The sequence below is a fragment of the Lutjanus erythropterus genome, chromosome 14 (genome assembly GCF_056507025.1).
Source record: "Lutjanus erythropterus isolate fLutEry1 chromosome 14, fLutEry1.hap2, whole genome shotgun sequence".
NCBI lineage: Eukaryota > Metazoa > Chordata > Actinopteri > Lutjaniformes > Lutjanidae > Lutjanus > Lutjanus erythropterus.
The window spans coordinates 22,057,117-22,084,766 of NC_139330.1; the positions used below are offsets into that span (position 1 = coordinate 22,057,117).

Here is a 27,650-nt window from a genome sequence, read left to right on the forward strand (position 1 = left end):
TGTGTTTTGGTTACCTTAGAACAAGCCATTTATGTCTACAGAGGTTGCGGGCACTCTTCCACAGAGGTAGCCATGTTTGCCACACCATGCTTTTGCAGTAGCCCAGAAGAAACAGTTCTGAAGGACTGAAGAATGAGTTCTGTGGCCATCGTAGGTTTTCCTACACTTAGAAGTGAAGAATGAGAAGTGGTGTTTGCAATCTACAAGCTCACTGCTAGGTGCCACTAAATACTACACACTGGTCCTTTAATGTCCATGATGTTCCAAATAACACACAAGTCAATGTCAAGGAAAAGATTTCAGGAAACAACGATGCAGCAATGACCAGTGGCATCCACCTGCTTGGATGCAATCCTGGCTGTATGTCCATTTGTCACAAATATACTAGCCAGTAGGAAAAAACATACTGCAGCATGTGTAATAGAGGTGCAATGCAATATATACAGTATATATATTTTATGTATTTGTGTATGTATGTATGTGAAAAGTATATTAAATCTATTTCATATAAAACAACAGCGGTGTTTAGAGTGCATGTAGTTCTGTATCACTTCATATCACAGTAGGATAAATGATAGATTACAATCAGCAACAGCAGAATAAAAAATTTATGTAATTTCTTTTATTCAATAAATATATTTTTTCATGGTTAAGGGTATTCAATCAAAACATATTGTTGGTATTGCACATTAACGTCACATCACATGATCCTATTGCTCCGGTTACATATGGGAGTTCACACACTCGCACGTAGTAGGAAAGGCAAAACTAACTGCATAGGATTCAATATGGCTGAATAAAACAATAGTAGGTCGTATCAGATCACTTAGGTATGCTTGGCCTTTGTGGGTGAAAAAACATATGAAATCACAATAGAGAAGTGCTGTATGTAAACCATATATGTATAACTATACGTAGGTTCTGAGACACATGATGAAACTATTAAGAAAAGTAAACATGTCATGTTTCAGCCTAACTGTTTTTTTTTTTCTTCTTTACATGTAACATTTAATTACAAATGATATGTCTTAGAAATAAGCTCTGGTCTGCAGCACTCACTTGATGTCTCCACTGTGTGATAAGGCACTTTATGTATAAAAATGTTACAAAATTCTGTGCTTTTCACCACTAAAGAGGATATAAAGAGGAAGTGTTCATGCCTTCCTGGTAAACTATGCTTGGGAATTGCACTAAATAACAAAAATAGGCTACATATGGCTCATAAAACAGCTTGGATATAGTGTTGCTACACATTTTCTGGCAAATGACTCAAGTGTATTAAATCATCTCAGCTTAAGGATGTCTTCTGGTAGCAATATTTCATTTAATTATACGAGTGCTATCAAAGGGTGGCTGAGAATGTCATTTTTCATTTAACTTTTAAACAATATAATACCAACTTTGAACCAACTCACAATAAACAACAGGTCTAAATCAATTGAAAAACAAATACTGGAAGCAAATAAATGTTGTAAAAATGACTGATGAGTCATTGTCAGATTGTTCAAACAGTGCTTGTGCAATAGGCTTGGTGATGATAATTTTCCATTCTCTGCTTCAGATCTTCTGACCCAGCTTTGCTTTCTGTGGAATAAAAAATGGGTCTGAGTTACTTACAGCTGGCAGTGCTGGCATTCATCTTGATATGTTACTGTAGGAGCCAGGAGTGTTGTTTCTTCAACATCCTGAGACGTTTTTGTAAGGAACAGAGCTTTAAAGGAGAAATATGTAAGACCATAGTATTCAGAATGAGTACCGCAGTCTAAATATAGTTGGAGCCATACACAGTTTCTTAAATTGGTTGCATCCCTATTTATTCTAGAATTGCCCCCTCCTCCCCAGACCTGAAGCTCAGACAGGTTGCCTGCAGGCTTCAGGGGCACTGAACCTACATGAGTGCAAGACGAGCGCAACATTATACTTCGACACTAACAAGTAACGAGTCCCACACTGTACGTTGATCATCTGCTCATTTGTCTGTCAATGTAAAGCTAAGCCTGTTACCCCGAAAAAAAAAAAAAAAAAGCTCTGAAAACACACACTCTGGAGTTGGCATTTATTAACTGCCTGCCAAACTCTGTTAACATATTGTTCAATTTAACTGTTAAAAACATCTACTCCTAAAAGATTATTAATGATTTCTTACAGCTCGTGAACAGACACTTACTCACTCTGCATCAATTTAACTTAATAATAAACTTGATACAGACAAACAAAAACAGACGTTCTATACCTCAATGGAAATTTCAGAGGAGAACATGTTGGCTGTATTTTGTTTTTTTCAGAGAGGCCAGCATGTTTGCTTAATCTCTGATGGTCATTTCAGGATTTCGTACAATAAATATATTACATATTTCTCCTTTAACAAATAAAAGCACTGATGAGATCGTGCAGTGATGGTGATAAGTGTAAAGACATACTATTCCAGTTGCATGTTTGGGTTTCACATTGTAGGAAGCCTTCTCTCTGGCCTGTTTGAAGCACTCTTCAGCCATTTTGACCCTGAAAAAAGACCAGCGATTTCCAGCAGTCATTCTTTGGAAACACACTCATTCACACTGTTGAAATTCACTATTTCACCATGAAAAAAGAAAGACAAAAATTCCAGCTTGGACCATCCAGACTATGGTCTTGTGGTATTTGGACACAATGATCTCGGTTTGTCAAAACGCCAGTCCTCCTACTTTGAAATGACTCACTCTAGTTTACTACTGCATGAAGAGAGCCAGCAGTGTCACTACTCATTAGTGCTTTAAAAAGACAAATGATCAGCATGTTGGCACTGATTGAGTTACACAATTTATACCAACAGACATGCATCTCGCCTCTACTCATTACATGGGTATTGTGTGTGCCAGTGCTGCCTGTTTGCATGTCCATACAACACAGCTGAGGATTAAAGCAACATTATGTAACTCTTCTACCTTAAAATAAAAGCTTCAAAATAATTTTGAACGCCTGTTCTTGCTCTATGTAACTTTGGGGATTGGGCAGTGACAAGTGCATTAAGCTTTACGGCACTAATACAGTTTTTACAAAATCAGTACATGTATGCTGGATTTTAAATGTGGCTAAACCTGCTAACAACAGCCAGTTGACTCCTTTCCCACTGGCAGTAGATGAGTTTGCTATTGTGTTTTTTTCTGATGTGCACTGGAAAGCCTCATGTCTGTGTAGGAAAGCAGAGAGAAGCAGAGAAAGGAGTTTTTAAAAGCCTCTGTGTCCTCATCTCTTAGCAGCTTCTAACTGAATCTCTGTGGTTTAAAGTTTAGTTGCTTTCCTGCGTTGCTGTTTGTACATTCAGGTATCTGCTTCGTTTTACTGTTTAATGTTTGCGCTCAGCTGTATGAGTTTCATGTTAAATTACTGCTGAATTAAAAACAACATTTAATGTTTTTGCTGCCTTATGATAAAAGCAGTTTGATAACAAAATAACTGGTGACTTTTATTGTGAAGAATTTATAGGAAATTAAACATCCACCGTTATACAGCCACTCCACTCAAGACAAGTGAGTATGAGTTACATGCACACCTTTAAGCGGGTGCAGATTCTGCCATGTTAGGCTGAGGCACCGAGTCAAGACAAGGGGGCCCATGTGTAATTTATTAATTATAAGATCATAATAAATGCACCTCTATAGCTGTCCCTATCTACAACAGCAATGTATACGTAAAATGCACTCAAACTGGGGACTAAGACAAGAGTCTTAGTCAGCCATGTTTAGTTGCAAAAAAAACTTTTTCTGTTTGTAACACTGCTAACTGTCCTGTAGCTGTCATTAGCTAATTAGCTCAGTTAGGGGTTCTGTTGGAGACCGTCTCCGCGACCAATGGAGGCCAGTTTGACGACCACAAATAAATAACATTACCAAGGTGATGTACAATGACTCTGGCCAGGACTCTGACTCCAGGGACAATGAAGACACAGGTATTTTTGGCAGGGACAGGAGGCATCATGCATTTGAGGAGTTTATTAGCAAGTTAATTTCTAAGTACGCATCACCCACTGGGTTTATAAATCTGCAGTTATTTGTATTGGTGAAATTATTTATTCCCGTGGTTTGAACAACCAGACTTGTGTGATGTTCAGTCTCCTTGCTGGTTGTTATTGCATTAGTATTAGTAGCCATAAAAATATATATTTAAATATTTCTAAAATATAAAAAACATGTGATAACTAGTCCACTAATAAAATCTTTAGTTGGGCCCTAAATATACCAAATCTTACATAATGTTGTTTTAATATCTATAGTTCCACTGGAGTATAAAAGGAAAACCAGCAGAAAGAGAAATGGGATGATTGCCGCTGGCAGGGGGCAAAGAGTTAATGCTTTCAAATTTGTTTTTATTCTTTCCTACTGAACAAGCAAAGCTTGTGACATTTTGCGTCTTTTACAAATACATATCACAATTCAATCTTCATTTGGCATAATGGACCAATTTGCTTTTTGTTGACATATGCAACAGTATCTGTATATTCATCAAACCACTGGAAGCTAACTGGATGCTGCATGTGTTCTTTTCATTACTGGGGTGAAGACAAGGATTTGGGTCATTTAACCTCTTTTTCCTTCATGAATTTGAATGAATCTGATAGGATCTTCAGTGAACACGAGATGTACTGCAAGTTATTAATGGTGCAGGAACATACGCTTGGGGAAACTTCTAAATGTAGGAACGTCGGTGTATCTGTAATGACATTTTAAAGGTCGGAGAGTGGTGTACCCTTCCCAAAAGACACAAAAAAAGAATGATGAAAAGATCCTGATATCTCTGCAGGATTTGGTTTAAGGACAATGGGTTCAAGTATCCTGTCAGAAGACAGTGTCTGCATCAAGTATAATATCACATTTTGAAACAGGAAACCTGTCTTCCCATCATACTCTCACCTTTCCTGTAACATCAGCTTATTCTGCTTCTTCCACTGGTCTTTGAAATCAGTGGAAAACTCATGCCAAATGGAGAAGAAAGTGTTGGGAGAGACCTCTTTCTCGCCTGCCTTTGGTTTAACTGAGAAGGACACACTCAACTCCAAGAAGCTGAGGACAGAGAACAAAAACATTACTTCAAGACCAAACTATTACAACATGAGATTACAGAAACCTACACCAAGTGTTGTGAAACATGGCCAGGCTCAGAAAATGTGCAAAATATGAAAGTTAATCTTGGAATAATATGCTTTTTCAGAGATTTAATAGTAGAGCAACCAAAAAAAACCACAAACCAATGATGACTGTGCATTTCAGAAAAGAAACAGTGAACACAAAATGGAATTACTGCCACTAAAGCAGCATAGTCATTCTGTTTCTCTGATGGATTAACATTAGAAATGCTGGAATTCCATAACTACTAGAACTGCCATTAGCAGCCAGTTTGACCATTTGAATGCCATTTGAATTCTTGAATATAAATGATAAATGCCCAATTAAGAGATTAAAGCATTCATTCTGTTGGGATCTTTTAAAACATTAAGTAACACCAATGTAATATGTATTTATCAATATGCATCCCACTCCATATGGTAAACCATAATGACTGCATACATTCATGGCAGTATTTTTCTGTAGTAATAACCATCAGAGATACCATTCAAAAATGTATCTAGATTTATTTATCTAGAATTACTTGTAACAAGATTAGAAATCATTTTATTTTAACATTTATAACAAATTTATTCCTAAAACCAATACTGAAAATAATCATTGCCCATGCGAAAAGCCTGAAAAAGAGCTAATCAAAAACATAAATCAGAGTAGTAGAACCATGCAACAGAAACTAATAATATAAAAGTATGATAATGAAATAATACAACAATATTTCAAGCAGGTGAGTCAATGGATTTTGGTTTGCTACATCTTCTCTTCTTTTTTTTTGTGAAAAATGAAACAAAAAGCTTTATTTTCATGCTTTTTTTAAGCTTCATGCTTTATGCAGTATAACCACATGGCCAGTATAGGTAAAATTCTCGCGTTTTCTTTGCCTTTTGTAAAAATACACACATTTGTGTGTGTGAACACACATACATATACATGTATGTATACAAGCAGTGAATTTATTGCAATTATTGCACAGTCAAAATGACAGTCGTGGGTGTTTTAGTGTTAACTTCCAGGACTACACGCACATACAAAAAGATGTCAAACAAAGACACAAAGACAGATCTAGTAAAAGCAAAGCATGTATATTGCATGAGGATGAGACATGCTAAAGTGTTAAATGTGGTGGCCATTTGCAGTGGATCAATACAGTGGACAGGTTGGGGTCTCTTTGTTTGGAGTGTGCTATAGGAACACATTCCTAGCCAGCAGTAACAGAAGCCTGGAGCCAAGGCTGTCTACTCTCGCTCCGCTTAGATAAACAACGCAGACACCGCACAGGGGGCCTCCCGTCTACTGAAGGCCTGGCATGATGGCCTGCACCTTCCATGTAACTGAAGGAACCAGGAGTCCTAAATATTGACCAAGCAGCAAGATTATGTTTCTTCACCACAGTGAGAACGTATCACTTCAAACTGTATTGGAATGCATTGTCCTGTGATGCCTTTTACTTCACAACTGGGACCACTGTTTTAACGCTTGAGAAAAAAACAGGTGAAATGAAACAGAAATATTTTTCTGGGGTCTTAAAAAAACTTTGTAAGTCTGAAATACTATCTTATCTCAGTTTAGGATGACACTTAGGATTTCTGGTATTACAGATCCATGTTTATTATATATGAATTAGGAAAAAATAGATCATATTTTAGGATATGAAAAAGAAACTGAAGAATAACCTAAGTTAGGATGGCATAAACCCTGTCCTAAATTTAAAATTAAATCATTAAATTACAATTTAATATTATCTACCTAGACGATTCATTTTGAATTTCTTAGATTTGAATCAAATCTTTATCCTAGGATGATACTGGGAAGAAAACACCCCAAAAGCTGGGGTTTCCTCTAATCCAGTTACATAATGCCCGTTTTTTGTCATCCATTATAGCAAACAGCTGTTGTCAAGAACATGGGCAAACTCATAAGCATTCTAAGCACATATACAGGCATGACAGGATGAGTGCAGACTGAAGAATTAAGCTTACAGTTCTAATTAAGCACTACAGCAGAACATTGCTTGCCTTTGATGCTGGTGCCCCTTTCTGCCTCTACAAACTGGGGTTGTACCACTGCCATATACCGTTGCTAATACATTGACTATTGAAAAGTACCTCAAACAGCCCCACTTCAAATAATTTGAACTATCCCTTTAAGCTAAGACAGGACAAGCAGTTAGGATCTTTTCAGTAATGAGGCCCCAGGTGAAGAAGCTCTAGGAAAATGCTGAAAGATAAAGAAAGCTCTTACATCTTCTGAGTGTCTGCCAGCTGCTTCTCTTGTGTTTCCAGTTCAGTTTTGGCTGTAAAGGAGAGTATAAGTAAATACAGGATTAGATTAGGATTAGGACAGATACAGACTTTCCTGTGACATCAGAAAATAAATCTTTCACCCATGATTCAACTTGTATATTAGGAGGATTCCACATGTCACCATTACTTAAATCAACAGTCCTCTTCAAGGTCAGTGCTGTGCCACCAGGTTATTAAGTGTTGGATTGTCCGCCGTTGCACAACTGACAAATGAGCACAGCAGATCGCAAGACAAGTGCTTCTTTGTGCAGAATGGAGACAGATGACTGTGTGCGTGTATGTGTGTAAGAGAGGTGTGAGAGCAAAAGAGAGGCAGGAAGACGGTAAGAAAACCAGGAGAGTTGGACACCATGGTACACATTAGGAGATATTTCCAGCAGGCCACAACATTTATCTCGGTGGGCCATCGGGATCATTTTGACTGCGTTATAAATTATGATATAAGAGAACAGCAGTGAAATGTGACAGCCTCTGTCAGAGAAATGCCGCAGGTTACTACTTATCAAATTTCAGATCCAAGAGCTGATTTTTGAGGCCATTTTCAACTATAACAGAGTAGTAGTAGAGTCAATCCAGCTGTATATTTTTTTTTTCTGGTCTTCATCTTTACTGTGCTGGTGTGCGACAAAAGGTTACACATTAAATTCTCCCAAGACAGCTTCTCCATCCCCTCAAGGCCAATTATCTATAAGCTGCTGCTGCTGCCATAAACTGTCAAATGAGCAGAAATAACCTATGGCCTCCTCATGGCTTTCTGAGACAGATATGACAGTAGATGGGACAGACAATCTTTTCTGGCACAAATGTGTGTTCTGCTCTTATCCCGGGAATATCTGGTTGCTAACGTGTAATTGAAGCCAGAGCCACATCTACAGTAAAGATCTGAGACAAATCCGTTGAGACCAGCGCTATGCTTTATCATTCACAGTGCTAAATCACTCTGTAGCTCACGATTATGTCTCTCCCTGTTGACTGCTCATCAATAAACGATGACAAATTGATGAATACTATGAACGGGGACTGCTAGAAGCGTCTTCATATCAGCACTGTGGTTTGTTCTTTGAGAAAAGATGATGCTCATTATTTACTATAACACCAAGATGGAAGATTCTGCTATGCGTGAAGTTAAATTTTAGCCTGGGAACCAGAAAAATCAGCAGGCTTAAGTTTTATTTGTTCTGGCAGATATGTCTGTATGATGTAGATCATAAACCCTTCAATAGAACATGATTCATTGAAATTGGTTGAGAAATGCAAACTTTATATATATATTTTATCCAGAAAAATGGCAGCTTGCCTGTTTACATGTATTTATTCACAAGCCAGGCCCAGTCCAATATAGTGGCAACATTGATGAAAACAGCAATTTATCACCTGAGTCCTTAACGGTATGTACATACAAAAGCTAACAGCAGATACCTTTTGTTTTGGAGTGATTTAGCCATTTTCCACACATGCAAATGTTCCATCAAAACAAGTCCTGCAAGTAGCTGCAACCTGGGCTTAATGCTGCTCTTGATAACTGTGACTGGCTTAGAGAAACACAAAGAAGCCAGAGTGTTTTTTTCCCCTGTAGCAGAATATAATGTGTCAAGCTGAACCCTTCTCCAAGCAATGCGCCATCTATGTATATATCACATGTATGTCACATTTTCATTGCTCTGATTTGTTTGATTTGTTATGTCTATCCAATCGCTTTCAGAGCCATTTTGGTCTGGGCCCATTGAAAAAATCGAAAATGAACTGAGAGTGGTGATGCCAGGCAAGTAAAGTTTCATTAAATAATGAATATCAATTAAAATAGATAAACTCTGACTTTCCCCTGATGTGGAATAATTATGACTAATGACTGTGTTCTTATCTACTTATATTATTGTGGTGATATGAAGATAATATAAAATTTGTGGGGGAAGATTACTAAACAGATGAACACTGTATTTACAATAAAATTAAAAAAAAACATTTCTAGGAATATTATTTAAAGATGTCAGTTTTGATATCACATCATGTGGTTTAACATGATAAAGATCAACATCTCAATTTAATACAAGATTTTACCATAAAATTGTAGTTTGATGTTGATTTCAACCATATTGGCCCACATGATGTGACATCCAAACCAAACAGTGGAGTTGTAGCTGGTAGAAAAGGAAGGGAGGAGGGAGAGTTTGACATCAGTCTTACTAATCTTCATGTCCATCAGAAACAGATTATCACATGGCCGGTGCTCTCTCGCTAGTCACAGTGACTCCATCAAAGGCCTGCATGCATGAGAATTTGTGAAGCGAGTGGGGAAAATCGAGCTAGACCAAACAGCCGAGCTCCAACAAGTCCGCTCCCACTGTTATTCTGTGGTTAGTTTCATGGTCAGAAAATAAACAAAAGCGGTTTAAACTGTGGAGCCAGAAACAGTTTAACCCCAGGCTTTTTAGAAATTACAGAAATAACAAAAATAAGACATTTGGCTGTTGTTCCTTTTTTCACCGCCGCAGTGGAGGAACCCCAAGAATCCCGTCTGGAGCCTTCTGAGTCACATGTCCATGTTACGGTGCTTACATTCTGCTCTCAGAGGAAAAACCTCGTCATTTGCATCAAAGAGAGAGCTCCCATATTTCTCTCAAACACACAGAGAGAAAGGAAAAGCGAGGGGGAGAGGTGGAAATGGGAGAGATGCTTTCATCTGCAGACTTCCTTTAAAATGGACAGTGAGCATTACCACGGAAGAACATATGCTATATATTATACTCTCATCTGAATACAAAAGCAGTTGGAAGAGAGGCCTGTGAGCCGGGTCCTTCAGAAAGATTGGTCACAGTCAACTGAATGTAGTCGGGGTCAAAGCCAATGCTACATATAGAATGACATTTGGCTTGTTATGTTAAAACAAGCATAACAAACTAAGTCTTACACCTTTGAAGTGGACCATGATACACCAATATTGTTGTACTGTAGATGTCAGATTATGTGGAAAAAAGCATGACTGTATGACATCTGGTGGACATGACGGACAAACACGACTACATTTTCAGTGGATTTAATCGTAACAATATCTAGAACAAAAATGTTGCAGCAGCTGTTAGCCTTTAGAACTTAATGTCTGTCTTTAGCTTGCTCTTGTGGCAAATTTTTAGCCATGCTTGTGGCATAGAACTAGGAATGACAATGTTAGCCTGATGGTCCAGACTGAAATATCTCAGCAACTGCTGGATGGATTGCCATGAAATTTAGGACAGATATCCACGGTTCCCAGAGGATGAATCCTCATGACTTCAGTGATCACTTGATTTTTCATCTAGCGTCTTCAGCAGGTCCAACTATTATATTGGATTGCCATGAAAATTTCTTCAAACATTTATTTTCCCCTAAGGGTGAATATTGGTAATCTACTGACTTCATCCATCATCATTTTAAATATCTAATTTCTATCTAATTTTAGACTTTGATTGAAATACTTGAAAGCTAACATTCCCATCATCCTCAGCTGTTCCATGTACTAAGTGCTAATTAGCAAATGTTATCATGCCAACAACTTAAACTAAGATGCTAAACATGGTAAACAATATATCTGCTAAACATCAGCAAAACAAACAAAAGAGTGGGGGAGTGTCACTGGAATTAGCACCACAACTGGAGCTGGGTACATGAGCAAATGAACCAGGGTCAGCAGCTGACCACGGCCAGACCAGGAAAGAACACAACCTCCAAGACCAACAGAGCCCAGTTTGACAAGAGGGTATACAGAAGAACATATGCTAAATATATTATACTCTCATTTGAATACAAAAGCAGTCTCCAGCACTCTCACTTCAGGGACGATGAAGGCAGGGTGGTTGGGAGAGGCGTGATATGGGACAGGGGCGAGTTTGTATCAAGTCAATTTGGAAGTTATTTATTCCTGTGTTTTGAACAGCAAGACTTGTGTGATGTCATACTGTTACCCCTGTCATTAATAAGTGGCCTGCTCATAATTACAGTTTTGTTTTTACGCATTTCTGTTGTGTAGCATGATGTTAACAGTGTAATATTAGATAAAAGGTAATGACATATAAATGCACAATGATTAGTCAACTAATGGCCTGAACTAACGACTAATAATTGACAAGTAAAATCTTTGGTCTGGGGCAGTCCCTGAAAACACAACTATGCATACAGCTTCATAGAGCAACTAGCACGGTTGTAGACTTAGACATGTTAGAATAAAACAGCAATGAAAGAGGAAGCACTCATCATTTCCAGTCAATTCATCATCATTGTTGTAACAGCCCTCTTTGTAAACACAACACTGCTGAGGTTTATGTGATGCCCTAATAGGAGTGAAGGAAAGATAGAAACTGTGAAGAGGTCAAAGACGTAACAAGGTGTTTTTAATCTCTGTCATTCCTCTGACAGAAAAAGAAAGAAACCTTGTTAGCAGAACGGAGCAGCAGACACAGTGGAAAACTGAAGAAAGACAGGAAGTGAAGAAAAATCTTTAACACCAGGAAAAAAGGATAAATATATGACAAAAACATCACATGATGACGTCAAAAGTACTAAATGAAAGGGATCAGGTGCCGAACAAATCAGTCTTATTCCAGCCTCACAGGCATCCACTGCTGTTCTCTGCAGTCAATTTAACAAGCTGCAAGACAAGTTCACCTTCGGCCATCCTGAATCTTCCTTTGAGGCAGAGCAAGACATACTGTTTCAGAAAGGTAGAGATCCAAGATAAAAGAGCCAGCTACCAAGTGCAGTCATAATCTGTCAGAGCAGATAGGAACAGTTGAAACAATAGCTGTGAGTTATTCAATACACCCTGGAGTAAACACATGTCCCTATGGTAACGACACTCAGTGAACCCGCGTGTGCGTACTGAAGACGTAGAGGATTTAAATCATTCTGATTGATGAGCTGCTTCACATACTCTCACACCACACATGCATTTTAACTTCTTTTTTCCTGACGGTAACACAAATGATCAAATCATTTTAAAAATTTTAAATTTTTTTCATTTTAAATTTTCGTTTAAACAGACTGACCATCACCTGTTTCATCATATTTAAAACATAAGACTGGCTATATTCTACATTTTTCTTACAGATTTATATTTCTTATATTCTTTTCAATTAATCTCACGAGAAGACCAAAACTAACATGCATTAGTCAGATTATACTTTGGACATTTCTTGCCTGAGGTGCTTAGCCTCAAGTCAATAGTTCCCACTGAACACAGTCTTTAAAAAAAAAAGGGTTGCAAACATAAACTTTGATATATATATATATATATACACATATATACATATATATACATATTTGATTGGTTGGTCAATATGCTCTTGTCGAATCAAATTCTCATTGGTCGGAGAGTCAGTGGTGTTACTTTAATAAGGAGAGACGTGCTTCTCAATCCATTACTGTTGACATATGCAGACTTGATGCATTTTATTTTTGAGTGAGGCTATTAACTGAACTTATTGGCTTTAAACTAACTGCCAAAAAAGAATTGGTCAAACTGCAGGAACTCATTTGCTTGGCAACACTAACTTTGATTAGCTACCGGGCAGAGTGACTCAGTGTACTGTGACAGATTTTGGTTAATCTAGAGATAACATGCAGTCTTCCCCCTCCAACCAATTGCTTGGTTGAAGAGTTGTTAGAATTTCAGTAAACAAAGATTTTCTTTGGTTGACTACAGCCCTGCTAATAGGAGTAAACAGTCTAAATAGTGGGGATTCTTTTCAGTAGTGAATTTGTATTTATACGAGCTTACAGTCTGTAAAATACAGTCCAGTGCCCACGTTCAATGTAATGAAGGAACATGTCACCCAGTGCAAAAGGGTGGCTAACTGGTATGTTTTCAACTGATTCTGGACAGCAATGGAGGCCCTGTGGCACAGAGCAATAAGACTTTGGCTTCACAGATAAAACTTGTTGACAAGAAGAAAAAGGCAGAATATCACCAGACTTATCCTTCATTGAGACGGATGAAAGCCTTATCAAACATCATTTTCAACTGATTTGGAAAACAGTCTCACCTTGGTTAAGAAATGTGTCCATCTTGTCCTTAAAGGGTTGCAGGTTCTCTTCAGAAGACAATTTGCAAACTTTCTCCGTCTCAGCTGAGCATGCTGAAACAACAAGAGATGATCATGATGAGAGGGGAAACAGTCTTTCAGAGCACTGATATCTTATCCAGTTGTAATGACCAACTCTCTGGTGGATTTCACCCGGGTTGAGTTTGCTTTGATAAATCTCTGCTGAATTTCTGCTGAATAAGTGTCAGCAAAGACATAATGACCCATAATGACTAACAAGGCACCCCCAGGAATGAGGAAGGCCTGCACTGCGATCCCACGAGAACCTTATCGTCACGCTCTATCTGCAACCCTAACGGATATGCAAACACAGCTCAAGGCCTTAGAGGTGCAGAGGCCATGAGACGCTGAAGGGAACAGGGAGGTCGGTACTGGGCAAGTGGTAATTCATAGACCATATGGTGCTTGAACCAAAAAAGGTACACAGCAAGCTCTCTCCACTGTGTTGCTTGCTGATGTCCTTCGGGCCAGCCAAGGCCATTGCGGCGCCGCCTACCTATCGGAACCCCCCTCTGGGAACTGTCATCGAAGCCCACGTCTGCTAGAGCGCTCAGCTGGCTCTGCTAGGTAATGAAGAGGTCTGCAGGTATAGCATGTGATGATGTATTTATGTACGGTCAGCATGTGCCACTGCCACTGAGGTCGAGGCAGACGCAAGTCCATTTCCCTTGTGAGCAACTCCATCTTTATGAATTGCAAATAATGAACAGCCTAAAGAATCATTATGGCAGAGGAAAAACAATATTTGGCAACTCGGATGAGGCACCTGATTGGTTTAGCAGCAAAGTTACATAAAACATGATAGAGAACAGACCAGGTTTGGGGAATTGTCGACCATTCTGCAAGCACACAAACTCACAAGTACATACTCACACGTGTGCACACATATGTTTGCACAAAAATACACAGTCGTTTTTTTTTTTCACCACCTGTAGGCACTTGAGTCCTTGGAAAGTGTTCTGAGTGCTGAGTGACTTGAGACAGAGTAATGAAAGGGAGTATTTCCCAACTGCCTCGTTCATTAGGACGTTCTGCACTCAACCAATCAGTTCGGCATGTCAAGCATAATCCAATTTCCACAGTTTTCCTGAGGTCTTGATATGCAATAACATAACACATTCATTCTTGTATGTTATTCTTTTTATTTTTTATATGCCTCTTTTATATGTTTACTTTTATATAGTGCACAGTGTATGTTTGTTATGTGTTTAACACCAAAATTAAACAAATGAAATTCCAGAACCAAACAAATATATTGGTCAGATGACACTGCTCCTTAATGACCTCTATTACATATGCATCTTTGTCACAAGTGTTTGGTGAGCACATCAGAGAGATCATTGCAATATCTATATAGTGAAAATAGTGTCAGTCATCAATCATTCTAATATTAATGCATTTTTTATGGAAAGTTGTGTAATAGATAAACAACTGAACAACTGGCTGACAAATGAGTGAAAAGATAAATGAATTACAGAGTCAGAGTCCACAATAAACCAAATCAGTCCATGCATTAATCATTGAGGGCAAAGTGATCACACACAACATGCACAGATGGAGACTTGCATGAATATTCTGACATTTTCTTCACAACAGTCTCATCGTTGTGTGTTGCACGTTTGTGTCTTGCAGGGTGAAGCGATTCAGAGCTTGAGGAGAAACGTCTTCTTCCAGTTCAGTGAATAGCTGATGAACCTTTGATAGTGTGCACAGGTAGTGGAAGTTGCCTGACCTTGCCTTCTTACATTTTGATCTCTATTTCATGAGGACAGTAAAGGCACACCAGGTCCAACAGGAGTCTACATCTGACAAGTCACATCTGCTTCTGGTTAGCTCGTCTGTATGACAAACAGATGCTATCTCTCTGTTGACCCGCCTCTACGATCCACACATGACCATAGCTGGTCAGGTTTGGAAAATTACTTTCCATCGTACTAGGAGATACGTGCATGGATTAATATGGGATTTATTGCTACATACATTTCCATGCAATAATATTTTAAACATGATATGACACCTGCCATAATTCGTTGAACAGTCCAGAGTTTACTACCTGATAAGCTTGTTGTAAATATGCAGTTTAAAGGTTTTGGAGTGTAGATTGACGATCATACCATTGAGGTCTTTCCTCAGCTTGCGCAGATCTCTTTGAAAGTCCTCAAACTTCATCTGAGAGGCCTGGAAGAGGTCTTGGGGCTCAGGCAGAGGGTAGACACACGTCTCTCTGCCAGCATCCTGGTAAAGCACAACACACATTCATGCACAAAAAACACACACACACACCAATGTCAAAGTCAATCTTCTTCAAATGGGAGAGGGCCTCTCTAGTATATACTGTACACACTAGGCAAGATTGAAATAAATGTCTTCAGAGACCTACAAGTACTTATCAGCAGTCCAAACATCTCAGAGGAGATATGGCTGAAACTACAGCAGATAACGACCATTAAAGCGTGGTGCAGAAAATACACTGCAGTTCTCTCTGTCAGAGTTACTACAAGGCCATTATGAGTGCTAGAGCCATGTCATGCAGGTTGATTTTGGCAAGCGGCACTCTACTGAGTTCATCTCATCTGGAGAACCTAATTATTTACACTAGCGCTCCTTTGGATGCTGTGCCAATGAACAGACTGCAGGTTTGAATGAACCCAGACCAAAGCGGAGCAAGAGCGGGACATGAAGAGTGAAAGACAGAAGGAGAATTATAAGAGAGAGCCAGAGGAGGAGAGAGATTTGTTTCTGCCGTAAATGAGGAAAGAAAAAATAAATAATTTGATAAAGGATAAGCCATGGTATCCTCTGGCAAGAGAGGAGATGAAAAGAGAGCTCTGGAAGGATTTCTAAGCAAATCAGACTAAAACAGAAAAGTGATTCAAATAAACAGGAACCAAAACATACCTCATCAAAGTGCCTTAGATAGTAAGCAACAATGTAGGACAAAAGACTCTGGGAGTTATCCTGAAAGAAAGAAAAAAGATCCAAATAAATAAACCAAATTCCCTTTATTTATTAATTTAATCATTTCGGAGCAGGACGTTTTAATTTGTGCGAGGCAAACATGAATAGAGACAGCGGTCATAGAAGTTGGGGATAAATCACGGCATTGGAAGAGCAATACAACAAAACACAACTGTGCTGGGCTGGCTGTCATAACTCAGAGTTGGTGGAAAGTTTGATGTTCTTTATGGATACCTTACTCGGTCCACCACCACAAAAACACAAACCACTGTGTCCTTATATGGCAGTGCCAAGGGCACACTGAGCCCGTTGTGATATTGAATAAGAACAGTAAACAGAATGGCCTCTCCTCTAAATCTGCACAGCTAGTCCTCATGTTTGGCAGCAATAAAGGTCCCTTTCAACTCCTGGACTCGGCCATAGATGGGACAACTGTAACTATGTCAACATTTAGAGTTACCATTTTCCCACACTACCTATTTTCTAGCACAATGTGAATTACAGAATAAAGCTGTGTCTCTGTCAGAGCACATGAACTATATAGGTTTGTCTTTTTTTAAGGGCTATCCTTATCTAAGAATTTTTTTCAGTTGAATCAAATTTTGGTTCTTCAATACGAATATTTGACTATTCTTCCCCTTTTTTTATCAGTTCAGTGTGCAACTCTAAATTCCTATATGAGCCTACATGAATGTTTTACCAGCAGGGCTCAGGTTTTAATATAATTTTTCTTCATTATCTGTGATGTGAAAACATCAGATTTCCACACAGTCAGAGAAAGTAAAAGTTTTCCTGCTCACAGTTTCGGTATAAAATCCCAGCGTACAGTGGAGCATCTCTGTTGTTGTTTCTGTTGAGTTTAAATGAAGCTGACAGTAACAGTTTTGCTGAGAGTGTCTGATGAGTATGGCGAGAGAAATTAAACAGCTTGCTCTTTAAAAAGTGATCTGCTCCATGATGTTGTCAAATACTATAACAAGTGCCTGTCAGTGGCAAAAACGAGCAAGCGTTACCTGCTGTGCATGCTATGCGACCCGTTTCTGTCTCTCTCCTCTGCTTACACTTAGTTTTGTCTTTTGTGGTGACTCTGTAAGGTTTACAGCCTGCCATGCAACTTTTTTTTACCAACCACTCGTTTCACCCCGATCACAACAGATGATTCAAATCTTCAGTCTTTTTAATAGAGATAGTCTATTTGCTTGTGTATAACACCTAACTGAGCGTCTGCTCTTGTAGTGTGAGTGATGTTTGCTTTTACTCTTGTAGCACACAGACTCACACTGCTCTTAACGTCCTTTAGTTTTGGCAGAATGTCCAAGGTGAAGCCGTCGGCCTGCCCTCGAGACCGATTACCTCCGTTCATGAAGTTGCCAAAAGCCAGAACCAGGCCAAGCACCTGCAATACACACTGCCCACTCTGGAGAGTCTGTTACACACACACACACACAAGCACGCACACGCACCCCCCCCACACACAAATGACATAAAGATATAGAGGTTAAATTGTGTGACAGGAAACAAATTAAAATGAGAAGAAGGCCGGTGGCTCACCTTGCATACTCTCTGAAGGATTTCGACTTTGCGGAGGATTGAGGTGATGCATTCATGGAATGTCGACTGAAACAGGATGCAGAACACTCGTTCAGAGAAGTTGGGGATTTGGGATAACTGGAATAGAAACCTGATGAAGGCACAAAATCAGTCACCATGACACCACTGTTTAATGACACAGCTCTTATGTACTAAATTTGGTTCAGAAGGTTGGTTTGGCTCTTACTGTTCAGGCTTGTCCAGTGGCTTGGCATCTTCCTTGTCTTTGGACGATTTAATGTGCTTGTTTATGCCGTCCATCTCATCAGATTGAGCTCTCTGACGAATGAAAATGAATTTGGAAATTTACTGCATTTATGGGCAAGTAACATCTAAATAGTACCTAGAGTGCAGGATACCATAAATATGTATAAATATGTATGAATACTGTCATGAATAACAAGTCTCAAGTGGTGAAGGATTTTGTTTTTACTCAAATCAAAACCTTAACTACGCGTAAGACCAAAACACAGTTGTAAAATATATGCAAAGTCTGGCATCAAGGGCTCAATTTGATCCATTCCTGATGTTTCCTTGATCAAACACATTGGCATTAAACTGGAATTCTGCTTCTCTGGGCTGCTTGTAAGCCAACATACATGTGACACATGTGTGTCCTTGATACGTATATGGTCTGAGGGTATAAAGTATGTGTCCATTATGTACCCACTACTAGCATTGTCATGTTTAGCAAACCACAAAATAAAAATGCAAATGAAACAAAAATCAATTTCACCCTGGTGAAAAACCACTATGTCCGTGAAACAAACATGAAAGAATTTGGATATATCAATGTAAATGGACTGGAAAATGACAAGATGAAGTAGCTTGAAGAAGAATAAATTCTCCTATGCTTTTCTGTAATCACAGTACTATGCTGAAATATATGCCCAAAGGCCAAAACAAAAAAACACAGGAAAAAGCTTCCTGATAGGATGTCAATCAGTAAGCTTGCTTGGATGCATTGTTAAGATTTGGGAGGTGTGCACACCGGCTCTTCTGCAAACCTCTGTTGCCCACAACACCCTTCTTTGTGTCATCAGTGAAGACATTTACTTCCATAGAAGCATAATTCCATCTTTACAATACTTTATAAATTGAGTTTACTAAATGTTTCTTTTATCATTAGGACATCTGAGTCACTAGTCTCACACAAAGCAGATCAAGCACTCAAGTCCCAAGTCCTGAATCAAGTCCCAAGCTCTAAACTTTTAGTTTTGAGTCATAAAGTCATAATGCCCTCTTCACCAAATCTAATGCCTTGTTGACACCCATGTACTTGGCCCTACAAAGCGATTAGGACTTTAGACTTTACCAGGTGCACCTGAATGCTCCAGGAAGTCCCCGTGCCTGTGTGTATTTGTGTGTCACACTCTGACAAACAGCAGAGGAGAGAAACAGCATAGTTTATTATCGGACTATTTTGGTTTACCTGCCAGTGCAGTGAATAGCCTTCCAAAATTTACTCACCACAGGTGATAATTTTGGATCCCATTAGCTGATTCAGGGAATGAAATGATTCATGGATTCACACTTTTTAAACAAAATACTTATTAATAGTTGGGTTAGGGAGAAAATATTCAGTGCTCTGTTTCTAAGTCATAAAGCTCAAGTCCAGGTGAGTTTAATCTAAAGTCATTAAATTTGTGACTTGCAGTCAAAGTTATGTGCTTCGAGTCCACACCTCTTATAGTTAATATAGATAAACCTTAATTTTCTTCTAATGAAGATCCTGTGATATGATCAATAGCACCAGAAACTCATTAAATAAGGTGATGACGTTTTGTCAGTTAGTGTCAAGTTCAAGGATCAAACTTGAACCTAACCTTTTAAGCCAGCATGAACAAGAAGACCTTAAAGTAAAACTTTAACTTTGAATATGTACAATTTCATGAAAACTGGCAAACTCCATCTGTTGATGAAGATCATGCCATGTGATCAAGAGCTCCAAAGCAGTGACTAAGTGGAATTTGAGGTGGGTTTGTTTTGTCAGCTTGGTTCTCTATTACATTTTGTAGACAAACTGTAGCTGAAGCAGAAAAGAATTCTTAAATTGTGCCATTTTGTACTTAAACTCAACCTTATGCCACTCTGTACAGTGTACGTTTGATAAATGTTAAAGAGTTGCCTTTAGCCAGACTACATTCCTGACCATTATCCTGCTGTCAGGCTCTGAACCACATTTTTATACAAGGTGGTATGAAAAAGCAGGCCAGAAATGCCCCTTCGTTTCACAAGAGGCAAAGACAATAGATGTTAATGTGTCTGACGCAGTTGGGCAAAACAATAAAACCATCCCCAGGAAGAGAATGTAAACTTTCTCTCAGTCCCTCCAGAGTCCATAGACCCCCAAAGAGTCTCAGCAGTCTGGTCTGTCTGTTTCTCTCCATCTTTCTCTCTGGGGTTTGGCCTCGGCATGGATCCGTGGAAAACATCAAACACCAGCATCAAACGCACTGAGGGCCCGATTAGTATTCTACACACCGCTGCCTTCTGTCGACGAGGGCAAGCTCTCCTTCGCCTTCTCTCGAGATGTTTTCAAGTGTAAATATATTTAATACAAAGCAGATCCTTTTCAAAGGGCAGCAGCGGAGCCCAGCAGTGTTTGGTGTAATTGGGGACAAGTAGGCATTAGCGTGTGATCTTTGAATTGCTAGGGCATGTTGCAGTGGTTGTTAGCATGAGAAATACAGTCCCATGTGGAATATCAAATGCAAAGGAGAGTAGGATGATATTTTGTGATGCCAGAATCCTAGCGGTAGCCAAGTGGTATTCATTAGCCAGGTTTCTAGTACATGGCTAAACAGAACCAGCCAGAGCTTAATCACTATTTATGTCACTCAATTTTCAATGGAACAACATTTATGAGATTATTTGTACATGCGAGCTGCCAAAGAATAGTGTCCAAATGACAAATTGCATCGTGTAATAAACACGTCAAATGTATTTAGACATCACAAGGCCTCAAAGAGAGCACTATGAGGTGATTATTTGTAGTGTAAAAGTTTGTAGGAGGGACTGTGGCTCTGACTGACCTCCATGACATTTAGCTACTGTCAGCTGAAAGGAGTCTGAACTTCAGACAACCAGTCTGGGCCCAGATTATGGCTTGTGATATTAGAGGGGAGGGAGCGGTGTCCCACTATCACTGTGACCTCTTTAATGGCGGTGGCTTATTGTTCAAAGAACAGGAGTGGCTATAATCCGCAGCGCATAGACTGAGCGACTCTGTCCCTGCCTGTGTGTCAGTGTGTTTCTGTCTGCGTGCATTGCAGTACAGTGTGTGCACATGTGTGGGTCAACATGTTTGTTTGCAAGCATGTTTGTGTGTGAGAGAGAAAAAGAGAGTGAGTGTGTGATCTCGCTCCTAGCACAGTGAGTGAGGGTGTAACCATTAGAAGCCCCTCGCATTCCTCAAGACAGGCTGACTGTGCTGCCAACTGTGGTTTAGGGGGCTGGAGACCCACAGACAGGATGGAGTCTCGCAATACAAAAGAGAAACAATTTGGCTCCTCGACTCAATAACATAGCCTCAGGCCATACGGGGGAGAAGGAGAGCGAGGGAGAGAGGGAGAGGGCTTCAAGTCTCGGGGTGAGTGGAGAGGTTAGAAGACTTTTGATCTTCAGTTATGACACATTGGTTCATAACTACAGCTTGTCTCGAGCCTCAGTCTCATTCCCATGATCAACATTATTAATATGCCTCTGGCAGCCAAAGGTCCAGGCCTCTCCTGTGTAGTTGTGCCAAAAAGCAATTCACAGGAATTTCACAGCATCTTAAAACTGTATTACAGTTGAAATGTGGAAAACATGCCCGTTTTCATGTTCCATTATTTACTGACCTGACTTCGAACGGGTCCTGAACCGTTTCCACTGGGCGAGGGAGGTTTACTATCAGTGAAGGTTGATGAATATGGATTTACTGTATACAAGGAGCCCTTCATAGCCAAAATGGAGACATATTGGAAAGTAGTGATGACAGCTCTGTAACTCTTTTTATGCTAATATTATACGATACAATGCGGTCATTTCACTTGGCAAAGCTTAGTGTAGACTCTTTTTTATGCCTCTACCCCAGCGACCACTATAGCTGGAGGCTTTATGTTTTTGGGTTGTCTGTCCATCTGTCTGTCCCATTCTTGTGAATGCAACATCTCAAGAAAACCTTGACAGAATTTCTTCGAACTTGGCAGTCCACTTGGGCCCAAGGATGAATGGATTAAATCTTGGGTCAAAGGTCAAAGTCACTGTGAGCTCATGTTCATCCCATGCTCATGAACAAAATTTCTCAGGAGTGTCTTGATGAATTTCTACAAACTTGGCCCGAAGGATGAACAAAATTTGGAGGTCAAAGATCAAAGTCACTGTGACTTCACAATACATGTTTTTGACCAGAACACAAGAACATATAGACTTATTATGACAAAATTTCACACAAATGTGAGATAGGATAAAACTAGCAAACACTACAGACTACTGATTGTTCAGAGGAGTGTTGTGTTTTTGAGTATGTAGCTTTAGCAGCCATGAGAGAGAGCGAGTGGCAGACTGACACAGTGACAGTGAAGGAAAGGATGAGCAGTCAAGTTGTTCGGGTTGGCAGTAAATGTACAGTTTAGATTGGAGTTTGTCAGTAAATAAAGGCTGCAGCTTGTCAAGACCGAAACAAAACTGCTGAGTGTGTGTTGTTGAGTGCTATCTGCAGAGGAACAGAAATGAGCTTAGCTGTTTTACACAAGTTTTACATAAATGCTGTCAAAATGCCATATACCTCTGTAAAATGTTAGAAAAGTATGATGGTATGAAAAGTAAATACTGCCCAAACCAAAGCGATAACCTCATTATACATATGAGTCTGAATGGACATAGATGTAAACTGCAACCTGACTTGTTGATGGAGGTATACAATTACAAGGTGGTAATTCTATTGTTTGTTTTATTTAAACCACATATTCAAGAAGAGCTATGTAATACAAATGCAAGAGTTTCTCAACTATCATTTGCTTTGCACATGGGCATTACAAAAGTGAAGTCAATCACATCCAGGGTGAAGAAAACATGTTTACTATGTGAAAGTGCTGGTTCCCGTCCAGGCCAGCAGACAGACCTACACAAGACTGGGACTCTGTCGCCAAACAGCACACATACCAGTACAGTTTGTGGCTCGCCTGTTTGTTTTGGTATCTAACGCACACTTCCTTTAGTTCACCCTCCCAAGTGCAACATGGAATTAAGAGCTCCACATATTTCACAGCGGAGTAACGTCTCTGACTGATGGTACAGAAAATGTTACTTTATGTAGGGGAGACCAGGAGGTGTTGTAACACCCTGGGATAGTTGTAAGATTGTCAATTTCACAAATCAGAAAGTTGTGGTGATGTCATCAATATTGTACACTCCTATTTGCTTTTTCACAGGAGAGGTGGCAAGTCCTTGTGGACAACGTTGTGAATTTTACAACCAAGAAACTGATTTTCAGGTAAGAAAGTAACATTTTTTGATCAAAATAAATTTCTGCATTGCAGTCATTGTATTGTAGAGACGGGGTTTGGTTTACATAACCTAAACTAGCAGTTTCTCTAGTTTGATTTGATGTTTTGCAGTCTGCTACTGTCAAGCCCACATGATAAGACTGTTAGCTACAGTATGTAGCCTGTCTCATTTTTACATCTATCCCAGGAGCAGGGTAGGTCGTAACAATGGAACTCTTTGTATTTGATGTTAACTCACATAATCTGTGATTGTAGTAGACATCTAACTGATTTTTATTTGTAGTAGACGAATATGGGTACTATGTATCAAAGTTTTAAAGACCGAATAATCACTGAGTTACTGATGCTAAAACCAAAAAGTGTTACTACCATCCCCAGTCTCCCCTAATAGACAAACCAATTCAATTTAAAAGTGGGAAAAATCCCACCTACACTGTGTTTAAAACTCAGCTTTTATTAATCTGTGAAAGGTATCTTTTGATGGATAGCAACTGGTGTTTTGTGGTTTACCCTCAGAGAAGTGCCAAATAAAACAACACTAACAGCTGATGAATGACCTTTCTTGCCATTTTGTTGATATCACGGCTTGTTGAGTCCTCTTAGGTTTCATTCTATAATAAAATAATTGCCTGTTATTCATATATGGCATGAAATGACTAACAATAAATCATTCCATTTGTCACAAGCAAACTGCAAAATAATACTTTAACTGCAAACCACAGAGGAAAAGGAAAAAAAAGGTTTTCCCAGACTGAACGCTGCAGTCAAGATCAGCCCAAGCTGTCAGTGGTGTTACTTTGTATAATTATACTGGGTTTGTTGCTCAACACCGTGTATTTATATGATTCTGCATTGGCAGGAAAGTGCAGAAATGTATTTCAGTTTGGGATATTGTCTTTTCATGGTCTATTGATTTTACTGAAACCACTGTCCACATGAGCCTCGGTAATCCTTCCTTCAAAGTCAAAAAATTGGCAAAGTTAAAAAATGTTTGTTGCTGTTGTAACCATAAAAGACATACCTCCAATTCCAAGTAGAGTTACAAAATGTTGTAATACTCACATTTTCATAAAGGGCATGCAGAGTCTCCAGATCAACGACAGTGTTGTCCATATTTAGGACGGCTGCGGATGGAAGGAGGAGAAGGAGAGGATGATATGGTTAATGTGAATGTTAACACTAAAGCCTGTCATGACATTCCCTTGCTACCTTTGAGTAACACCATTAACAAGTCAGAAATCAAACCAGCACAAACAGGCCTCCACTTTCAGACTCTCCAGGCATTTAACATTTTTCTTTGGCTGAAATAACGATCACAAACTTTGGCAGTCTGAGTTTTTTTCTTTGCTGGAGCTGAAGGTGGCATGAAACAAGGACAAAACTTCTCCCTGCACAGCCCACATAAAGCGTCATGTGCCGTATGCTGTGAGTTACATAGATATCAGCTCTCATCATGATAGCATAGCAGGGGCCACAAACTAAAACATAAATACGGAGGTCTTAGAAATCTGTCAAAGGTACAAAGATCTGTGTTTGAACTCCTGTGTTTGAATTCCTGGTGTCGCCTTTTTGTCTCGGCGCGAGGACCTGGCGCCCGTGAGCATTAATCCTTTGAAAGTAAATGTTTAAAGACAAACAGAGCCCGGGGGTCTGCGGTGTTGAGGCTGAGGTGTTGCTGTATGCACAATCACCCAGTGAAGCACTCGACACCTACATATGTATTTCAACGTGCTGTGGGTGTCCAAATTACTCACATTGTTTTGATCTGCTGATTTGCTGTTGAGGTACAGTGGGGGGAGGGTGGTGTCAGAAGGGATAAAGGGACTTTGAGTAATGGATTCAATGCACAACGTTCACTTTGCATTACATCTTATGCTTGGACACTGTATAAGAGTGCACTTCTTTTAAACTTTCCACCAACACAACCTTAAGTTAAAGGCACAGTTCACCCTGTCAAAATCAAGAACAGATAATTTTCCTCTGGCCTGTAGTTCCATTTATCCGTCTAGATTATTTTGGTGCGAGTTGTCGAGTTCTGGAGATATAGAGATATCCAGCCCATTCTTATTCTCAGCTCATCACATACTGACAATTTGTCACCTTGTCACCCTCAGTGGCAACGCATCGGGCTTTTTAAGCGTATCAGTGTAAACCTATCTGTGGCTGCATATGATGCCCCAGGCTTATGAAATACTATAAAGAGGGAGAATGCCCACACATGGAGGAGGTGTGGTACAGTAAATGGATGGCTCAAACAAAGAGCTTTCACCCATAAGTGTGGTGTTCCTGTCCAACATGAGACCGAAATATTATTAAAAATTGTAAGGTATAACATACATGCATTACTTCGTCACTTTCATGTTGCAAGTTGCTCAGTGACGTCACGTGATGTCTCTAACGTAGTTATTGTAATCCTGAACATGGTCTTATCCTGAACTTTTTCTGCCCACACCTAACCAAACTGCAACCGTTTCTCAGCATTAATTACATGTTAAAAAGGCTTTCTGGCAGCATGAGTTACAGTATGTGACAAGTTGGGATGAGAACATGTTGAGAATTCTGCTTTCTCTCAAATATAATGGGAATAGATGGCATCATCTTGTGGTCTTTAAAGCCGTAAACAATACATTTATCAAACCAAACAGCAGTGCCTCTTTGCAAAAGTCATGACCTGGTTACTCAAGATAGTCCACAGACCTTTGTTATGAGCAGTTTCATGTAGGAACTACTGTCTTTCTGCAGAACAATGTAACACAACTACTTTCTTTCTACTGGAAAGAAAAATAGCTCCTACATAAGTCAGCAGCTTGCACCAAAACAATCTAGATGGATAAAAAGTAGGGTTGGTACCGCTTAAAAAATATTGATACCAGTACCAGTACTCTGAAAGTGATACCAATACCAACAGAGAGCAGAGAGATAGCTTTTTTGTAGGTTCTTCTTCATGAAGAATGCTTGTGGTGATTGGTAGCAAGCCAAAACCAAATAAAAAGTTTTTTTTTTCTAGATCTGAGTACCAAAAGATTTGATTGCTAGTATCATTTGACTGGAGACGCTTTTATACTACTTGGTACTGGGATATTTCAATTTATACCTTAAGGTATTGAGTACCAATACCCGGCCTGACTAAATAGCACTACAGGTAAGAGGAAAATATGTATTTTAGATTTTGGAGTGAACTGTCCCTTTCAGACACAAGAATGACAAAGTTCAAGAGAAAAACAAAATAATCGAAAGTACAAGCATTTGGAAAAAAAAACGCTGAGTGACTGCTGTTCTGCTCCAGTCAGTTCTGTCTCATGTTTTTAGCTTTGATATAGCTTTATCTCACTTTATGTTACATAAATTACTTTATGTAATCCTGCAGACTTTTTAATCTTCTCATTCTTGTGCCATAAGGGCAAATCCAGTCCTTCGTTCCAAGTTCTTTGCTGTCACTCTCTAACCTCTTCACACTCTCTCCTCTTACGAAGCCACCACAGAAATAACTTCCTCGTCTCTGACTCTCCCCTTTTCTGTTTCTCGCACTTCTCTTGTAACCATTTGGTTTTCATTACTATCTGAACCAGAGTCTGGCTTTCTGGTTTGATTGGAGACGGGTTTTAAAAGACGTGGGAGAAAACCGTATCATCGCTCTGACACAGACCTCTTATGACCAAAAGCCAGACCCATCTGCCTGGGTCTACCCTGACTACCACATTCAACCCCAGCGTGGCGCCGGCAACCACCATCTAATACTGTGACTGGCGCTCCAGAGCCTCACAGGAAGCAGACACCGCATGGAAGTGTCCTATGAAACATGCAGAGTGTCGGCCAAGTCTGACAACAAACAACAACAGCTGTGAGGAAAAGAAAAATGTGTTGACTTCTCACTGAGCAACACGAACGTCATAAAACAGACACCATCTAAATCAATGATTCAGAGGTTGTTTTTCTTTAAGTGAGAGGTATCCAAGTGATGAGGGCTTTGCTAGTCACAGCCTTCATCACGGAATGAAGAGGAAATGAAACAATGATTCACTACACCAAAAGGGACAATTACAAGATTTGCCGAATTAATCTTTTGCTTTTGTAAACAAACTGTCCTTCAATTCTTTAATCATCTTAAATCTCTAACAGCACATGAGATCAGTT

General features: G+C 39.4%; 1 protein-coding gene across 1 annotated transcript in view; it reads right to left on the reverse strand.

The window, feature by feature from the left end:
* Positions 1-1,362: 1,362 nt before the first annotated feature.
* fmn2a (formin 2a) overlaps positions 1,363-27,650 on the reverse strand; it is a 54,156-nt gene continuing 27,868 nt past the window's right edge. Inside the window, exons 7-17 of the mRNA XM_084736132.1 lie at positions 24,579-24,640; positions 18,212-18,303; positions 17,986-18,115; positions 17,714-17,860; positions 16,375-16,434; positions 15,591-15,711; positions 13,417-13,509; positions 7,341-7,392; positions 4,890-5,039; positions 2,421-2,502; positions 1,363-1,584 (exon numbers count right to left, since the gene is read on the reverse strand). Of these exons, the coding sequence (XP_084592258.1) occupies positions 1,558-1,584; positions 2,421-2,502; positions 4,890-5,039; positions 7,341-7,392; positions 13,417-13,509; positions 15,591-15,711; positions 16,375-16,434; positions 17,714-17,860; positions 17,986-18,115; positions 18,212-18,303; positions 24,579-24,640 (1,016 nt within the window). The 3' untranslated portion in view covers positions 1,363-1,557. The remainder of the gene's footprint in view (positions 1,585-2,420; positions 2,503-4,889; positions 5,040-7,340; positions 7,393-13,416; positions 13,510-15,590; positions 15,712-16,374; positions 16,435-17,713; positions 17,861-17,985; positions 18,116-18,211; positions 18,304-24,578; positions 24,641-27,650) is intronic.